The following is a 20,537-nucleotide window of genomic DNA, read 5'->3' on the forward strand; positions in this document are numbered from 1 at the left end:
AAAATACTCTCATACAGGTTCAATCATCTTGTTTTTGAAATGTACATTCTAACAACAGAGTTACAGTATACGTATCAAAATACCTATACACTGTAAACTATGATCACACAAAATATGGTTTTAAAGTTCCAGTTGCATTTTGAGGCAAGATCAATCCAAAGATGTTAAGCATTTAAGCCTTAAGCAATATTTTTTCTCAATATTTCCCATGGAGCACACACGTCACTTTGTATGCTGCGCAATTTAATGTATCAAAATCTGTTAAGTCCTTTCCATACTAGTATACAGAGTTCATGTTCAAGGTGACTGGAAGTTGTGACATGAAATGTTTTTTAGCATGCGTGCAATCTTAGACCATCAGAAAAACTTTGAGTTAAAAACCTTCTTCAACAAGATATCACTTTTTTGCAGACTTGGGCTCTCATGACCTCAATAAAGCACTGAGCAACTATTAACAACATGAAAGCCTACATGTACATACAACACTGCAAAGCAAAACAAAAAGGGCTCATCTGGTTCAAATGGTAAAACACTGTTTTTTAAATTTCAACTGTAAAAAAAAAGAACACACACAGGATCGAAAATGAGTCACTCATACTTCACTTTGCTTTATGAACCGACAGCATCAATGTACTGTTAGTTTCATGCTTGATTATGTGGTCTCGGATTGCAAACCTCACACAACAAATGTGTCCATTTTCACTGATGGCCAGAACGACGTACCGGTACCATCACCGCGGCGATCAGAGATTTGACTTCTCAATGGGACCTGACACAGTGACATTAATGTCTGTGGGAGGCGGCAGTGTGAGCAACAGACATCACGCCAACTGTGCACAAGGCTCAAGACACAATCTCGGGCCGGGAGAGGGGCCAAGACAAAGAGACTAGGGTTACACGTACAAGGACCTTCTCGCTGACGACAGTATCGAGCCTCCAAAAGGAGCGAGACAGACTGACTGCTCTAAAGTGTTCAGATACACTCCATATGCAAACGTCATTACAATGCTTGAAGAAATGCACACTTACATGTATACATGTACTGGTGCATGGACTGGTACAGTACATGTACATGTACATGTACATACATGCGAGTCCATTTGTTCTGTCAGACTGTGTGAATCATGCTGAGCAAAGAAAGAAGTGTTTGCTTTCTTACATTTTCCATTGAACAAATGAAATTAGATTTTAGGGCTCTCAATACATGTTTTACTTCTATGATTGTAAACACAGTAGGAAATCTAGTAATGAACACAACAAACAAATTCCTTCTTTCTCAAAAGAAATATGAAAAATCTTCTTGTTTTCACATCACAGTAGGAGCGAGGCTCCCGAAAGTCTCCTTTCATGCAAATCTGAATACAGAAAATAACAGCTACTGATTCACTATGAAAAAGCCAAGAACCCTTTCCAATTACACTGTGTCTGAAGGACAAGTTTAGTATGACCTCTTAAGCAACGTGATTCCAAGCTTATGGAAAGAGTAAATAACTAGAATAAAAAGGCAGAAAGCCTGAGGGTAAGGGTGTTAATGAATGTCTGCCTCTCATTACAAATGGGCTTGTACCATTCATGTATCGTACACGCATCACTCCTCACTGCCATGGCAAAATCAAGTTTTGTGTACAGTGTATGGCACAATGAACGAAAGACACATGTACCTGTCAATATCAAAAGCTTTTTTTTTTGAGTGAAAGCAAAAACTATTTCTCATACCAAAATTTTTGAAAAAAATGCAGGCACTAAGAAACGACTAGGTACATGTATGTATTCGTGTTTGTGCTCGCAGTTTTTGAAAATGCCATACATGTACTGTACATGTATGTACGTGGGTTTAATGGATATTGAAATGTTGCGTAAAAATGTTTGGGTTCCTAAACATGCTTATGTAACTAGAGTTATATTCTTCAGTAAAGTGTTGCATTAATGCCAAGTAGATTGATCAGGGTTTTTTAATTGGTTAAAAAGAAAGGCTAAATTTGAACAAAACAACTACAGAAGAGCAAACAAGATGATTTTATCTGATTAACAAGAAACATCTACATGTAAGATTCAAGTGATGACCACACTGGAATGTGGAATTTCTCACAAAAACAGGAACCCTTCGCATGTTTCCATACGTAATGAAATTCTTTTTAACAAAATGTCTTTTAAAAAAATCTGTTCTGAAGATGATTAACATAAAACAGGTTATTCATTCAAACATGTTACTCCTGGGAAGGCTTACAAAAACAGCAATATATGGAAAACAATTTGTACTGACAAGATGATGATTTAAATAGTATTAAATGCATATAATACAGTTTGTTCATTTTAATTTAAAATCTTTCATGTATACAGTGCAACAACGCCAGTCCAGTTCTCATTTACATGTGTAAGCCAAGCATTGCCATAAAAAAATGGGCTGTACATGTGCATATGTATGAACCCATTGGATTTAGCTGTCCAAGCCAGGATTTTCAATTTACTCCAGACAGCCAACACACACAACCAACAGCCTGCTAATTTCAGAGATATTCAAGACATGTGCCTGTACATGTAATTGTTTTGCCCCAGTCAGATGAGAAAGCCAATGAGAATCTTGTGGTCCCTGCTCATTCCAGCCTTCATGACGAGTGAAGCTCAATCTGGGATCTGATTGGGAGAGCAGGGCTGAGCAACACCAAGATTAAACTGCATAAATGCAATGTAGATGTACAATCTCTGTGTCTCAACCCAACCAGCCAAGTACTTCACATGCACAGATGCTTGCAAACTAGTGGTCAGTTGATTGAACTGCTGAAGAACATATAAACATTTCCATAATTGCACACTAATGTAATTTCAAACCCTCCAGTTATCACATCATTATTGTGATTTGTGAAGCTTGCTCATCAAACAATCTGGCAATGCCATACATGTACGTATAGTGGGGGTATCTCTTTTAAAAATAATGTCACGAAGTTAAGATGGCATCATCCAATAATTACAAAAGAAATATGTAATCATGTACATACATGTACCAGAGCGTAAATTTAAAAGAGTCAAGCACTGATAACGTGACTAAACTCAGGTATACTCATCAATAAAGAAAAATTTCCTTTAATTACACACTGTACATGTACATGCACACAAGTTCACAGCCCTTTTCCAAACGAAGAAAGACTTATCCCTTTTTTCATTAAGTGTGTACATGTACATGTATGTGGACTATTTAAACTTTACTGAAGAAATGTATTGATAAAAACCCATCCACTGATTGCAAATGGCATTTCACGTTAAAGCTAATTGTGTTTCATTACTGCACCACATCCACTGCAACATGCTGTCTTGTTTTGAAGGGAGGGTGAGTGAATGATTGATTGTCTTGTTCGTCTTTGTTCAAACACGTGACAATGGTGGCCCATCCACTGACCGAGCAACGCAAACATACATGTACATGTAGGCCCCTCATCCTCATTGTCAAGTACAGTACAGTGTATGTCACATTCCTAGTCAACCAAGTGAAATGCATCACCCTGTGTGTCCAATCGCTTGGATGACCTGCCTAGGTGACTACGCTGGCTGCGACCAAGCTGGAAATTAGTTTGGGAGCCTCAGGATGACATCAGTTTGACCAGATAGACTCATGTTTGCAGACCAACAGTCTCAATGACTGTGCTGTGCCATGGGGGCTACACTGGGTTAATCGTTTTTCATGTAATCTTAGACAGTAAGCATTACCGGTAGGTCTGGACGGCACAAAATGAAATGCCATTCACAAGTTCTACATTAAAAAGTCCCATAGGGATAAATGGTAATATAAATAACAGGAAAAGGAAACAGGCTCCAGTTGTTCAATACTCCCCTACATAAGTGCATTAACAAATGGGCAAGCTCAGTTCTGTAATGTATACCAAGGCATACCCAAGACTGGTGTACAGGTCACTTCTACTTTGCTTTTGAATACATTACAAACACTTCCCATTATGTGAGGAAATCAAACTCATGACCCTCAAGAGGTTTGATGGCAGAAAACAGAAAGTGATAGATCATCAGATACCAGTAGGATCTGAACAACTTGGGTTTATAATACATACATGTATACACGTGCTTATAAATGCAATGCATGTGGGCAGGTTTCCCAGTGAATCATAATATGATCACACAAAACAAAACAAACAACATTAAAAAAGATGCAATTATACCTCCACATGCAGGGTAAATCATAGGATCTTGTTTGGTTTTACATAGTGAGGGTTAAAGTGAATATGAACACATAAATGTATCGTATACATGTATTCATGCGTACATACATGTACCGTTATGTGTCACTCTGCACACTAGACTGGCTTTGAATTATAAGTGAAAGTACCGATATACTACGGTACACATAATCAGATTACATTTCACACATGCAAGTGCGAGTCCTACACCCTAGATTTCTAAAGTCAAGATGCCTAAACTATTAACCACTGCATACATGTAGAGGTCATTTCTGTAGTTTTTTCCCCAACTGTGAGCAAATCCTATCCAGCTAAGGCAGGGCAAATAATACCCGGGCTCCCCGAGTAACAAATTCACATCAGGCCCACACAAAAAAGATCGCCATGAATACTGCAGGGGAGAAAAAAAAAATCTCCTCTCTGAATCCTGAGCAGGGAAATCAAGCCGAGCATATCAGGCCAAGCATATCAGGCCGAGCATATCAGGCCGTGCCATATTCTCTCTCTCCACCAGCCAGCCATTCACTCGTTAGCCCCTATCCAATGCCAATCCATCAGCTCCTTGCTGCATTGAATAGTCAGATCACGCTGACATACTCCCAATATCTGTCAGGTATCTTCCCACGGGCTAAGAACTGTGCACAAAAGGCGCCAAATCCCTTTCATTGATTTCCATCTTCTTTTTCGTCTGAATTTTGGAGGCACTGAAATGATATTCCGTGAGAGGCAAGCACGGAAAAGCATATCTTTCACCATTGCCAACAAAATTCAATTTTACGATGAACATACATGTATGCTGTACATGTGTACATGTAGGTTTTCATTCAAAAGGAGTATTATGCCTTTGCACAACCAGCAAACCTTGAGAAAAAACACAAATGAATACTGTACCTACAGTGTAATTGCCCAACTCCAACAAAAACTTTTTTGAGTTTAAAAGAAAATCGAAATATTTTTGGAAGGAGTTGCAAAGGAAATTAATTAACTCTCCACAGCAAAACTGGTCCAGTCGAGCTTTTTTTAACGAGGTATTCAAATCAAAAACGTTGTAAGTTTACATGCACATGTACATGGTAAGCATGATAGTCACTGGCATCACAACCGCGCAACTGCAAGTTTTGCTAAACAAATTCTTTGTACAGAATTTGACTAACTTGTTTGGTTTCATCATCAAGAGAGGAAAATGTAAAAGTCTTTTAGGCACAAGTTTATTGAATGAAATTACTTCAATCAAATTTAACACGATACTTCAGTTACAGTTTCATACACATGCTAGTCCATGTACACACACCCTTACATATGTATAGTTGTGGGGTATTTCCTTTGTTCTCATGTACAAAACTCCACACAACACGGGAATAATTCAAATCACTGCTATTTCAACCAAATTCAATTTCCTGGGTTGAAATTTCGACCGTATGTCCCTTATATAAATCACTTCAATTTGCGACGGATGAATGGCCCTTGGAAATTCCTCCTTTTTGAGTAAATTTAAAATATATTTTTCGTGAAATACTTGTGGGGTACCACTTTAGTACCCCACAAGGATCAAAACTGGCCTTGTGGGATACCTTGCATTGTTCCGGTACCCCACAAGGCACCGTGTACAAGCGCACTGTCCCTGGTACCAGTATATGAACATGCATGAATATTGTGCAAACAAGAGTTTGTTTAAATTACAAAAAAAGCTTAAATGCCATGCAGTTTAAACTTTCTCACAATGCTGCTTATCACTTGTGAGCTTTTGAAACAATAACCGGATTTAGTGTTTTACTTAGAATTTCAATTTTGTGTACATGTATTGTATTCCCTTTGGCTGGAGTTAGCTTGTTCAATTGATTTCACAATTTCATGTACTACTTTAATGTACATGTATGTGTACTCTTTTTTTCAATATTTTTATTTTTACATACATGTTTGTAAAGTTCAAACACAAAGAAGTGCATGTCTGAAAAACAGGTAACTAAATTACATAAATTGTACGTACACAGCTGAATATATTTCAAACTAAAAACCACAGCAATCCCTTTGACTTGTCATTTTCAGGTCAACTTAAAGATCCACATATTGCACATACATTGTGTATCTGTGTTTATTTGTTCAACTTATACAAGATATCTGACATTTGACTGCTAACTTTTTACCCAGCCTTGAGAAGTCAACATGTGCATGTACGCTTACTGTACATGTATACCACACACATGTATACATGTACATATACACACACACATACATCATACATTTTAAAGTTCAGGAGTTGTGAGAGATGGATGTTGTTTTTCTACATGTGATCATCAGTGCAGTATCATTTCAAGACATTTCATAGTTGGAACAACGTATCTATATAGCTTTGACATGCACACACGTGTAGTTCTTGTATGTGAGGAATGATTGCACCAGTTTTAACTGATCTGTATACATGCGCATGTACTGCTAACTCTGTACGAATCTTACATACAGGCACATACCGATACACTGGTATCTGGTGTGGATCCATGAACACAAGGTCCACATAATGCAGGTTGTTTGAACCTTGAATGGACTAAGCTAGGTCCACACAAGGTTACCCATTTCTGGAAAACTGGTTTAGGGGCATTTTGGGGTAAGGGTTATCATGTCGCCAAATGAACAGAACAGTAAAAAAAAAATAAACCATGTAGCTCAAAACAATATTCACCGTTCAAGAAAAATGAGCACTTTCACAATTTTTTTAACCACAAGACAAAAACAGAGGAATGTCTACACAAGGTACATGTAGGTTATGGAATATGAATTAACCAACTCAAATAAAGGCATTTTTGTATTTTCCATCTAAGTCATGAAGAGGTTTTCTGTTTGGAAATGCTGTGTTTGAACCTTCAAATGATAATGAACTTATCATAAAATAGAGCCATGTGCCCAACATTTCTGGTCGGTTATCAGGTATCCAGGTTCCATACCTGCCACAGCCCTACATGTATATATCGAATGGGAATAGTGCCTGAAGGGTATATGGCAAAAACTGTCAGCACATTCAGTGCATTCCTGACTGACTCATGTAGCACATTCAGGCCACATGGCTACACTGACAGAGCCTCCAGACAGTCCACACTAGTCCTTCCCTTATAGGTACATGTATGTGTAATTTGGCAAGTACATGTACATGTACTTCTATTTTTCACTAGTTCAAGCGACTTTCAGTGACTGGTAACCCACAACTTCTAGCCACTTGCAATGCTTGGTAACCCACAACTTCTAACCACTTGCAATGCTTGGTAGCCCACAACTTCTAGCCACTTGCAATGCTTGGTAATCCACAACTTCTAGCCACTTGCAATGCTTGGTAATCCACAACTTCCAGCCACTTCCAGAGGCTGGTAACCCACAACTTCCAGCCACTTCCAATGCTTGGTAGCCCACTACTTCCAGCTACTTCCAATGCTTGGTAATCCACAACTTCCAGCCACTTCCAATGCTTGGTAGCCCACTACTTCCAGCTACTTCCAGAGGCTGGTAACCCACAACTTCCAGCCATTTCCAATGCTTGGTAGCCCACTACTTCTAGAAGCTGGTAACCCACAATTCCCAGCCACTTCTCCCGTAATTGATAATGTACAACTTCCAGCCATGCGCAGTTATTGATAACCTACAACCCAGCCACTCCTAGTGAATGACAACCGACAACTTCATGCCAATCCTGGTGCTCGATAACCTACAACTTCTAGCCATTTCCAGTGGCTAGCAATCCCTGACTTACCATTGAAAGGCTTGGGGTACCAGGGGAAATGTTCTCCTTTCAGGTCATCCAGCATCTGTAGACGCCCATTATTTGTTATCAGCTGGGCACTGACACTGTTAATGAGGACTAATGTTGGGATGCCCGTCACTTTGAACCTCTTGCACAGTTTGTTCTGAGGACAACAAAAAAGAGATGCAATTACTTCATTTAATGTTACTGTGCAATGCACACTTCAGGGAGTTTGAGATTAAGGGATGCATCAATGATATTTACGTCAGACATGCAATACAGTACATAGTCACAATAACAAGAACATTTAAATCTCCAGAGGACTGTCTTGTCAGGTTTCAGTCCAACCTTCAGCCACTGAAGTAAAAACAAAAGAAATAAACTAAAACCAAAGACAAAATGTCATAGGGCTGAGATGAGAGCAGGGAAAACTGAGTAGAATAAGACCATTCAAATTTTAACAGCAATGGTAAATAAATAAATTGAGACCTCTTTAAACTGCACACTGAAAGAAGGATCTCACTTCATCCGGGGAGGGGAGGAGAGAGAGTGCCAGCGAAGTCACTTTGCCAACCACTGGTCAATTTTACATGGTACCCAAAATGTACTCTGTGTGCACTTTACAAGGGATAATTTACTTGTGCCAACAACGGTCATCATTCCAACTTGGCCAGGGTTTTAATATTTCATATTCTGAGATGTACTGTACCCTACCGGTACACTTCAAACATGTTCATCTGTCCAATTTCGTAGAGAACTTATAAACCATTTTAAAAAGCACAGAAGAATTTCCACTAAAAATGAAAACTAAAAAAACCCCAGAAATATCGCAATATGTTAATCATGTTGCTCACAGGAAAACTGGATGTACGCTGATCTGCAAAGCCAACACTCAACTTAATATTCCAATACATGTAAATGTACGATACATGTAATTGCTTCATTTAGAATGAGCCAGTTCAATGCATGCCCAAAACAAAGCATGTCTGAAGTCATTTGAGGACAATGCATGTACATGCGTTCAAGGTCTGCCCTAACAGCATGGGAACATGCAGACTTACATGCATGCTTATCTCTTGAATGACATTACCTTCTGGAAAAAAATGGCTCATTCATGAAAACTGAAGGCCTACATGTATTTATAATCTTCACGCAAATGCAAAAGTAAAGCCAATCTGAAGTCATGAAACACGTGCACTGCAGTGGAATTTGCTTGAGGTGAAATGTGGTGAACTTTAGCAAGTTCGTGGCACAAACATTTGATCTGGTGTCACAAAAGTGTCTGTGTTCAATTTCATGCCAAGTACTAGCGCGAATCAGTCTTTTGTTCAACAATATGGCCATTGAGTTCAGCAATGACCACAATCCCAGATAAAAAGGCAATGTTTGGGTGGTGCAAGCCTGTGTACATAGCTTTAAAAGGAGTGAGACGGGGCATATTATGAGCCCAACCTTTGAGACCAAAAGACATTGACTATCACTTACGTGTTTAAGATCAGAACATTAAAAGCATGAACAAATCGCTAGCGATTATTCATTAATTATGCAGGACCTAACAAACAGATTCATTTGCTGAGTGGTTTGCCATCCAGAACTCTTCATCTAAGCCACTGACTTCAACCCCATCAATTGGAAGGCAACACTTTTCAAGGCTGGCTCTATGTACTTTGAGAAAAAGCCTCCAAGTGCTCTAAGGAGAAATTAAAATCAGACGGTTTTAAGCCGATAACTTGTGACATCCAAATTAGGGGGCATTAGCGATGCGTGGGTCTTGGTTAGTTGTGGCCTTTTGATGGGGATTCCAACTCCTTGCTTATCGGTCGTTTGGATCACACTGACGAGGGACAATCTTCAATCTGCCTCCTGGCACCCCAATTTCGTGGATTATAAGAAAACTGGTTTTTCCCATGTGTGATTCAATTACTCGTCCACTTCACTTCTGCCAAGCAACTTGTAGGGAAATTGACTTATATTTCAATCAGACAAATGAACTCTGAAAGAGGAACTGAAAAAGTACAAGTTAAGAAAAAAATTGTGATAATTCTTCCTATGTTTAGGCAAACCAGGTGTCTTCAAATGACTTTGTAAGTTTTGACGACTGAAGAAATGAGAAAGTCAATGACATCAAACAGATTGATACAAAATTCAGGGACACCTAAAGTGAGTACATGTATGTATATCATGGGCTTTTTAATTAGTCATCACTGAACAAGTCTTAGTTCCAAGATCTTTCAGTCATTACTCTGCGACATGAACCATGACATGCACGCTGTTGCAGGGTGCTATCACCACACAAATCGTTATCACAGGAAGGTCTTGGACATTTTGTTTGCACTGCTTATGTTTTTCAGCGGTTTCCCCTCGACCATCAATAACCGTGCTGTTTCTTCAAAGTGAAAATACGTGTAAAAAATGAGTCTCTGGTACAGCACATTTGCATGTGTACATACAAACTTTTCAACCTTTTCCAACATAAAATTCTTGGTGTTTGTCGCACTGTGAAATTTAGCAGCTTACATGAAACATTAAAAGGCATGTAATCAAAGTCAGAAATAAAACAGAATTCCAAGCTGTAAAGACTTTGCATAATGTTTTTCAATCCATAACCTAGGCATACCATAAATAGGAAGGGGAAAAATGAAGAAAAATAATCTAATTTCAGGAAAAAATTTGTGCCTGTTGTGATTAGTATTGTGTGTAAATTCAGCATAGAAATAAACAGTGCCAAACATAGCTTAAATACAAATTCCAAAAAATACCCAGTAGTTAAAAGGAAGGAAAGAAAAATGAGAAATAAAATAAGAACAACAACTTGCAGGAAGAGCCTTATCATGCTTATCTTGGCAAATGGTCCGTGCCTCTAGGGAGCCTATGGTAACTTGGATCACCTCGTTTTCCTAGGAGACTGATTTAGCAGACAGGAACAGGTGAGACTGATTAGGTACTGTTGCAAGTCTGGCAGACCAGAAATATTTGGACCGGGTTTCAAATTCAGGTCAAGTTAAGTATGCTGGCACCCCGCAATCACCTGACACTGGTTGAACCCCAGTGCACCAGTTGGATCATTGTGGTATTTCACTTGCAGGCAGCATGCCAGGCAAGGATGCATAATCAGGACTTGTATCTTACCACTACCACAGGCAGGGTTCAACATCAACACAAAACTACCAAAATTTGTTAAACCACAAACAGTTTTACAACAAACTGCTTAAAAAAGGTACTATCTAAGTTTTGTGGAGTCCAATAGGTGCAGTAATCATTTCCTTGCCTTCCATTTCTGCAACCAAATTTCGAGTCCTGCCCAGGCTGACAAGAGGTTAGGCTTTTCAATCCCTGTCTGATTCTATGATATCAGTTTACCAGAAAAAATACATACTGCACATGTATGTGCCAACTGGTATGTGTCTAGAATTTTCCCTGCACACCTTTGAAACTGAACATAAATGTGTTCATTGTCTTCTCCTAGAGGTCATTACATGGGCAGAAGGGTGTTCAGGCATTTTTTCCACACCACTTACATGCACAATGCAAACAGTTGGCTTGATTATGCCCATTTGCTGGGCATCAGACAAAGTTTCAGCCAGCTATAGTGATTTTGAAGAATCTTTAATTTTAGCTGCAAATAAACATATTTTTAGACTTATCTGATCATGACAAATTAAATGTAGGCCCACACACACAAATATCTACACGGTTAAACCAATCTTTGACCAACTGATATAAGAAGCTTTCATCAAATAATATCTGCGGCAGTAGGTCCTATACTGTATAAGCTATGTTATGAGAAAACTAACATAAATACAGTAAAGGTGTCGGCTGATAAAAATATTATCAGGGCAAATTGTCATAGCGCAGCACTTAATACAGTAATTTAGTCAGACATTAAACGACTTGATCAAATTCTTTGCCCAAACCAAGACTGTTTATCTGATCAAGTTTTTGTCTGGATATCCAATTACAGGTCAATGTCTAGCACTACCCAAACCCAATCATTGCTAAATAGGCCTACATGTCCAAATCCCCTGAAGAAGATTGGGGTAAATGGTTAACTTGGTTAGGAGGCATTATTCTGGCCCAGTTGCTCTCCTGAGTACCAGGATGCTTAAGTGCGGTGCGCAAGTAATGAGGATGAGACGTACAATGAATTTTTCACCCATGGGCAAGCATGGATGGTGTATATAAAGGTCCATATTGAGGACTCAGCTCAATTGATGTCCTGGCTTTTAAGATACTGGCATCAGGGCATACCCTGGTTGTCCTGACAAGAGTTCTTTTGGGGGGAGGGTCATAGTTTAACACACAAACTACTGCAACAATAACCAACGGCCTTGCTGGGCTCACTGTATATAACCTCTCCCTGCCAGGAGACATTTACAGCTAACAGCATACAAATCGGCCATATATCACATCAATTTGTGATTTGTAGGGTAGATGGGGAAGGAGTTTACAAAGGACATGCATTCCTCATGTCGGGTTAAGAGCATGCTTTGTGACTATTACTCCTCAAAGTCGCATTCCATTTTCCTAATATCAACAATAAACAGTCTGCCACTACAGAACTGATGTGCCTTTTCTTCTTTCTTGACTGGCAAATATTCTAATACTGAAGTCAAGGAAACAAAATAACGTGCAGTGACATAATTTTAAACACACTTGTCTAGCAAGTAAATTATGCTGCAAAATGCACTCAATCAAAATACATTTACCATAAATTGGTTTCAACAAAGCACATTCACAGACTGGAACATGTCAAAAATAGTGAATTAGATTACATTTCTTTTGAAAGTACATACATGTATAATGATTATTTAAGTGTACAAAAATTAGATGTGAAATTATCATTCAGGAATTTACATACATATTTGGAATGGTCTTGAGTATGTACATGATACCCAAACATGTGCAGTATTGTACTGTAGATATACATGTACATGTACATGTACTGGTACTTCTGCATGTACATGGACCGGTTCACGCTGCTCAGGGGTACAGTCCACTAATTCAAGCCCTATTGAAAACAGTATAAAATCAGCACTGTTCAGGGCCCAATAACATGCACGCCAACATCCCTAAGATTTCAGAAACACAAATGAAATTCTTGTCCGGTCACTTATCTTTCAATTTCTTTTCACTCTTGTGTGGGTTAACCAATTACATTTTAATTATTCCCACAAAACAAATTCACCCCCCAAAAAGTGATTTTTCCGAAGTCTGATTGCAGCCATTTTTCAAGTGGCAACCCTCAACTTTCTCGGGCACTTAGGACCATTTTTCAACCGTAGTTTTTAGCCATTCTGCTCTCATATGAAAGCTAAAAGACCCAGGGAGTTGATTTTGGCAAGGATTTACACAATCTCACCATTTTGGGGGCCAAACAATCTCCTTTTTCAAAAGATACTGTGGGGCACTTTTAAAGCTAATGAGCTGGCCAGAAACTCTCACTTGAATTAGTGGTCTGCACCCTTAGAGCATGATACCATTGGCCATGGGTTGGGACTCACATTTTACAATCTCTGTACACATTACCGCATTAATTAATGTACTGCACACTGTGCACAGGGCAGACGTCATCCCTACATACACGTACCAAAAAGATCAAATATCCCTTAAATACAATTTTTCACATTTGAAGTTGAGTTGACATTGTCCCCAAACCACTGAATTTAAGGACTATTTTCTGAGGCCATCCCTGAATGTGCTAACATACTTGTACATCATTTAATGGACAAGTACATTGCTACAAATACGTGTACATACAGGCATCTGAGGCTTCCCCCGAATGTCAAGTTCATTCCATCACGTACTATAGAGGTAATTTGGGCCAGTTAGAGTTACTACATGGGCCTGTCTGATCTGATCATGGTCTGACAGAGCACCATGCTTCAAGGGCTCATCACGGTAATATTGTGCAGCTGTGGCTGGCCCATAGCCACATCCCAGCTTTCTATCTTTCACATCTTAGACTGCTGCGCATTCTTGGCTCTCTTGCTTGGTGATAAATCAAATGGTACCATGGCATTCTTTCACAACATGCATAAATATACAGGTACAATCAACTCAACTATGCACAGATGTACTGTGTACATGTACATTGTACAGTGGTATTCCTAGCCAGTTTATAAGGTATGGAAAAAAGGCTTCCACCGGAAACTCATATTAGCCCACCCCCCATTTAACGAACATCTTTTTTTAGGTTAAACTGCTTACTTTACATTTGTTATTGTCACATTTGGCCAAATATTTACAGTAAGATGATGTACGTGTACCGATACATGTAAACTGTAAAAAAAACAAGGAGAAGAGTAGGGTACCCAAATGCTGAAAATTTAGTATTAACCCGGTACTAGACACGTATTCTTTATACACATGGCCGGGGTCTCTGAAATCAGACAAAGGGAACTGGGCCTTGTAACAAAAGACCGCACTCGTAACAAAAGACCAGGCTGCTGGGCATTACCAACATTTTTTCACTCTCAATAGTGGAGATAATAATCCAGCCTTGTTTTGAAACAGTATACCACCATTTTGGGGATTTAGGGGCAAGCAGTGCTGCTGCATGCTAATCTAGCCCCTATTGAAAAGAAGTCAGCAGCACACTGCGCCAGTTCGTGAACAAAAGAAAATTACGTAACACAGCACAATCTGGGCTTTTTTTACAAGATGACAGGCCTGGCTGAAATACTCCAGCGTCAACAGATGTTGTCTGTCAGGTTAGAGTAGTGGTAGATGAAGAATTTTGAAAACAGAAAAAAATGATAATTATCCCACCCCAGCATCATCAATATTGATAACTGCCACTGGTGCAAAGTGGTTAATACCAACCAACACATTACATACAAACATTATCATAACAAAGCTTTACAGTGACATTATTTCACTGCTTTCATGTACATGTACCTGGTTAAATTTGGAGGGAAATTATATTTTTGGGTGTCAGGGTACCGGTATGAAAGCTACGCCTACGTGTAAGATATGTTGGTCAGAAAACAAAGCCAGTATCTCACAGATTGAAAGTCTACAAACAGCCAGCATGCAAATGTCATTTTCACCTCAGACAGCACTGGGGAGGTTATGTACATGTACAGGGTACCGGTAAGTAACAACCCTTGTACATTTTCCTGTAAACCATTTGTCGCCCAATGATGTATAAACGCACACAACTTTTCTTATTTGTATCACGGAGGACGTGTACACTTGTTTAAGAATTCTTTTTTCATGTCGGCGGTTGACGTAGTAATGCATCAGGTTTAGTTGGGTCAAAGCACAGAAGATGATCCTATGCGTGCAGACGCTGCTACTACAGGTACATGTATGTGGAACCCCCTCCATCACAACCAACAATAATCCAGAAATACCTTTCTTGAGTAATTACTCATTAGAATTAAACTGGACAGCCTACTGGACCACACACAAAAGAACTAAGGGGATTAAAACCTCCTTTGTTTGGGTATACTGATTAGCTAGGGAGCGAAACCACACTTACAAAAATGATAAGGTTACAAAATCCCAACTAGCAATGTCTTTGTATCAAAACAATTGGCAAAAACACACATGGCCATGGGTGACGCTTACATGTGCTGTATATACATGTACACTATGGACCTTTTGTATGAGAGCTTGAAGATGTCTGGACATGTGCCACAATTTTTACCAGGGTCGTTGAAAATTGGCTGAATACATGTAGAAGAAATCAGGGGGAAAAGAATGAAAATACTGAGTTTTACTCAGGAGCTGTGCCCCCTTTACATATTTTATTGGTGCCAGAAATAATCTGTTAAAAAAAAAGCCCTAAGCAGCTTTTTCAGGGCAGACAATCTGAAATTAACTGGCTATCATTTTAACACTGTATTTTTCCTTTGGCGAACCAACATGAGTTTGCAGAGCTTTCATTTATACACGCATAATATTTGGGGTAAAATGTACCGGTAAAGTGATGTTACAAAATACCACAGTTTCAACTCAGATCCCATTTTGGGATCAGATTCAAACATAGCTGCTGAGTGAGGTCCTTGAAATTTCCAAGCATATCTGCCAAAATAAGGAAAACACTGAGCACAGCTTTACAAATATCACAGACCTTCGTACAAGTCAAGATTTGAACACAATTGCAAAGGGATTGATGCAAGTTAGCAAAACACATCTGCTGGGGAAATCATATGCATTATTGAATGATGAATATTCATTTGTAAAGCTGTAGTTGTGGAATCAAACATGTACACTTATCTTTTCACCTACATGTACATGTATTTTGTGGCAACTGAAAATACTACAGGGACATATGACTGTCCCCCCAATGCATTCCTGAAACTGTCCCCTTGATGCGAGAAGGCCTACTTCACATACCCTGTACATGTACATAGAGGTCTTGGAGCCAAGATCATAATTCCAATGTTACACACACCATCATGACAATGTGCTCAATGGTACTGAAAAGGGTTTGTCTTGTCCTTATTTTGTAATTGCATATTGTTTTTAATTAGCACAGAAATCTATAAAACAGCAAAAACAGGCATAGATGCAGGTAAGCAGATTTGGCAATTAGAATTCTACATGACAGAATTGACATCACCTGACTGACTTGTGCACTTAAACATCTTCAGTAATTTTGTTTTCAGCCGAAGTGAATATGTTCACGGAGCTTACATTTCAGCTATATTACAAACTCAGTATCTTCAAAAAACCTCTTCTACCAGTACATGTGGGATGACGCCACCTCTATAATGTAAACTAATCAACCTAGAGCTGTCAACAAATCAGCCACCTCAGTCACTTTGTCAACATGTCTGTGTCACATGTAAAACCCACCAGTAACTCATTATCATTTGGAGAGGGTGCTGGCCAACAGATGACACTCAAACTCTTTACATACTGTCCAAGTTATTGGAACTGGCATTCTTTTTTGCTTTTTAAATGTGACACACAGCATCTGCGCGATTTTAGCCTCCATTTCGTTTGCTAACTAACAACTGAAACATCCAATTCTGACCTCATTCAATCTGGAAGTGTAAAATAGCTACACACAGGCTATGAATTCATCTGCATGGCAAACCAGTTACTGACTGAGCAGGCAAAATCTTGAGGTACACTTGCACTGAATGAGATCAGGTTGGAGAATCGTGACCAAACAAAGCTCCATATACATGTACATGTATGAGTCATTTCTCTATCTCCTCAGGTCCATCAAACCTCTGTCAATGTAACCAAGTGCATTCAGTTGCCAAATTTACTTGAACATGTACGTACATGTATGACTTGATTGATTCCGAATAAACCTACAGGGGATCAATTTGAAAATCTCACCTCAACTTTTGGCACAACTGGGCCCATTTATTTCACTGATGGATCCCTTGATATCTCATCCCCGAATTTTTTGGCATCTGAAGTTAACTTCTGGTGCAATTACAAAACTAGCCCCTACATCAATCTATATGTAATACTAAACAATAACTCACTTTATTCTCAACACTGTTCGTTAACCACTACAAAAGAACTTCATGTATGACAGGTTTGTAAAGTTGAAGCATGTGTTCTACCGATTGGAGGATTTGAAAAGTGGATGAAATTGCAATCCATGGATGAACAAGTTTGGGCAAATTCTGAAGGGTCTTCAAGAGACGACCATTAACAACACAAAACAATCACGAAGGGTTTTGAAAATGTATACTCTGTAGTGGATCGCCATAGAGGGTCTGAAGTGTGGATGTAAACTCTATTGATGAGTTTCCACAGATTTTGAAAGGTCACAAAGACCAGGAAGGTTATCCTGTCCCACAATGCCCCAAATCTTTGCAATGCATTACATAATGTTTAATTAGCATTTTGCAAGTTGCTGAAGTGTGCTTTATTTAGTAGGAGCTGAATTTTTATCTCTCAACTGTAACTCCTACATGTAGGAGTACAGTGTTCATGTTCAGAGGATTCTTCAATTTTCCCCAAACCCTCCACTGAACCTAAAACCAATGGCATATTACTGAAGTGGTACTGGTATTTGATACACTTTCAAGGAGCATCTAGCCCCGATAAAGAAATGGTGACTTGGCTCTTGCTGTAACTCTCCAGTTTTCCAAAATACCAGTATAAATGTGAATTCTGCAAGATCTCAAAAGGTTTGGGTTGAGTCAGGTTGGATGCACTATTGCAGAAAGTAGGTTTGAGTGATTGTTCACGTTCCGTTCTGGTCGACTGTTTTACAGCCAGCCGACTTTCTTGCCACTGCTTCTTGCAAGGGTGCCATGCAATTGACCTTCTAATAAATTTCTAGCAAAACCTGCAACAAGTCTCTGTGCTTCACTATACAGAATGATTTACCGGTAACCACCACCGATATATGTGCTCACACTTTTGGCTTTCTATTGTAGCCTCTTCATGCTGGAACTTTTTAGCAATGTCAAATGGATACCATACGTACGTCCTTTCTTCCAACTGGCTTGGTCCTATAACACATTACAGCTGAGGAGGGTAAAACAAACATTGGGGGGACAGGCACTTGACATTATGGGAATCTTACCAGCTGAACACTAATTACAGAGTCTCTGGAAGTGTATGATTTTAACACAAACAAAACTTTTACCTCCCTGCATTCCATGTACACAGCTACAAAAAGGTATTACTGCACACGGCTGTTAGCTTTTTGCAGTATGTCTAAATTCTTTTACAAACTACTCAAACCACCATCTGGTTTGCAAAGAAACCAATTAAAATTCAGGAAGTCAACCTTTGCTCAAGGCAAAGTCAGCTTATCACAATGACACATGCATGTATTAAATGGTTTAGTAGAATCTCCATTCACATGTGAGCCTTCTTGACCAGGTTTGTCATCTGTGCATGTTTACAGAGGCATAAAAAACCACAAAAATTCATGCTCCAAGCTGCAAGGACAAAGGCAATAATAAAAAGATGTGAACTAAAAAATAAGAAAACTTCAAACTCTTCTGCAGCAAACTTAACAACATGTACTGGTACATACATGTACATGTAGCACTTACAGCAAATTAATACTGTAACACTTCAAGGCTTCTAAATTGTCTGGCCACACCAGGATTCTAACTTGGCAACCTTCTTATCCGTTTAATTGAATCTGCTTTTAACCTCATACACTGTCTGAGCACGCCCTTTTAATCCTGAGGTATTCCCCTGTTGAGATTGGACTCATCCCATGAAGGAGGTGACAGCGATCCAATAGAAAGCTTGTGCTGATCCATCAGTGTGCTTGACTGCTTCCATTGACTGCTATGACTGCTAGACAGTTTGAACTATTCAACTTACACCATTCAGCTCAATAGAGCAAACAACCGACCAAATGGTACAAGAAACCTTGCATGTACACAGTGTAATAATTCCATAAGGTACATGTACTTTTTCAAAGACTTTTTGTGCATGTACTACATGTAGTAGTCATCCCAAAATACTGCTAACCAGTTGAGACTTCACCTCTTTTTTTTGCATGGCAACTATGAACACTTTGGCAAAGAGTCTTATCTGCACATACCGGTTTACCTGCATTTGTACGCATTACCTACTAAGTTTCTACAGCAGTACACAATTCCCTTGTGGATAATGTATTTTATTCTGCAAAGCAGACAAATACCGGTAATTATCATTCATAAATACCTTAGACAGTTTCCATATTTAACAACGCACAATGTGACCGTGTATTAACATTTGATAATGCCTGCTGCGATTTGATAACGCCTGCTGTGATTTGATGCCTGCTGTGTAAAAACGTGCTGGTACATGGATACAAGACAGTTTAATCCATTCCTATTGGTCAAGAGTCTGTGTGCATTGTAGGACACAGTACTCGCCACAGGCAGCCCCAAGTCCATATAACGAGATTCTTCTGGACTACTTGCAAAAGGAATACACCAAAAAATGGATGGGAGTGCTCGGAAAAATGAAAGTAAAATTCTTGAACAGGGTCCTTGGAATATAATCGTCCACTGACTTTTTTTGACTCTCAGACTAAAACCATTTTTATGAATGGGAACAAATATTAGCTGACAATGCCCTCGCCAGCGGCTCGGGCATTAGTCGCATCCATTCTCCTGTGCTCGTCTTAAACACGTTTCAGACCAACCAAACCCATTATTCATCCCCTCAATAAAGAACCCCATAAAGAGATTTGAAGAATTCATGGTCCTTTGTATTAACCATGGCAGGCAATTATCACAGTGCAGTACACCTATGGAATTATTATAAATGCATACATTTCAAGCTGTCATCCTGAAATGGATGCTGACTGTAGTGTTACAATATAATGTGTGTCCTTTTTAGAAACCAGGTGTTGGGCTACATTTGCTGAACATGTACATGTATGTGAAGTCCTGGCAAGGTTCTGTAACACAGATTTACAGATAAAAACAACTTTTCCAGCACTAGATGGAAATTGTTTTGTTGATAACACTATCACACATGCATCAAAAGGTTAAGGTCAAGAATTACTACTATGTACGTGTATGTACACTACTAACTCAATTTTTGGGGGGGGGTATTTAGTAACATTTTGTTCCACTGGTAGAAAGCTGCACAAATCTACTTAACGGATTAGCCATAGCAAAATGGCCGATCTCACATGGGAAGCTAGCTGCAAACACTGCCTTGTGTTACACATGTTGAACTGCCAAACA

General features: G+C 39.1%; 1 protein-coding gene across 1 annotated transcript in view; it reads right to left on the bottom strand.

The window, feature by feature from the left end:
* Positions 1-20,537, bottom strand: part of LOC110982285 (nucleoredoxin-like) — a 50,143-nt gene that overhangs the window by 23,026 nt on the left and 6,580 nt on the right. The window contains exon 2 of the mRNA XM_022240599.2: positions 7,921-8,074. Coding sequence (XP_022096291.1) covers positions 7,921-8,074 — 154 coding nt within the window. The remainder of the gene's footprint in view (positions 1-7,920; positions 8,075-20,537) is intronic.

The sequence above is a fragment of the Acanthaster planci genome, linkage group LG09, assembly GCF_054643075.1.
Source record: "Acanthaster planci isolate LZ-2023a linkage group LG09, COTS_SCS, whole genome shotgun sequence".
NCBI lineage: Eukaryota > Metazoa > Echinodermata > Asteroidea > Valvatida > Acanthasteridae > Acanthaster > Acanthaster planci.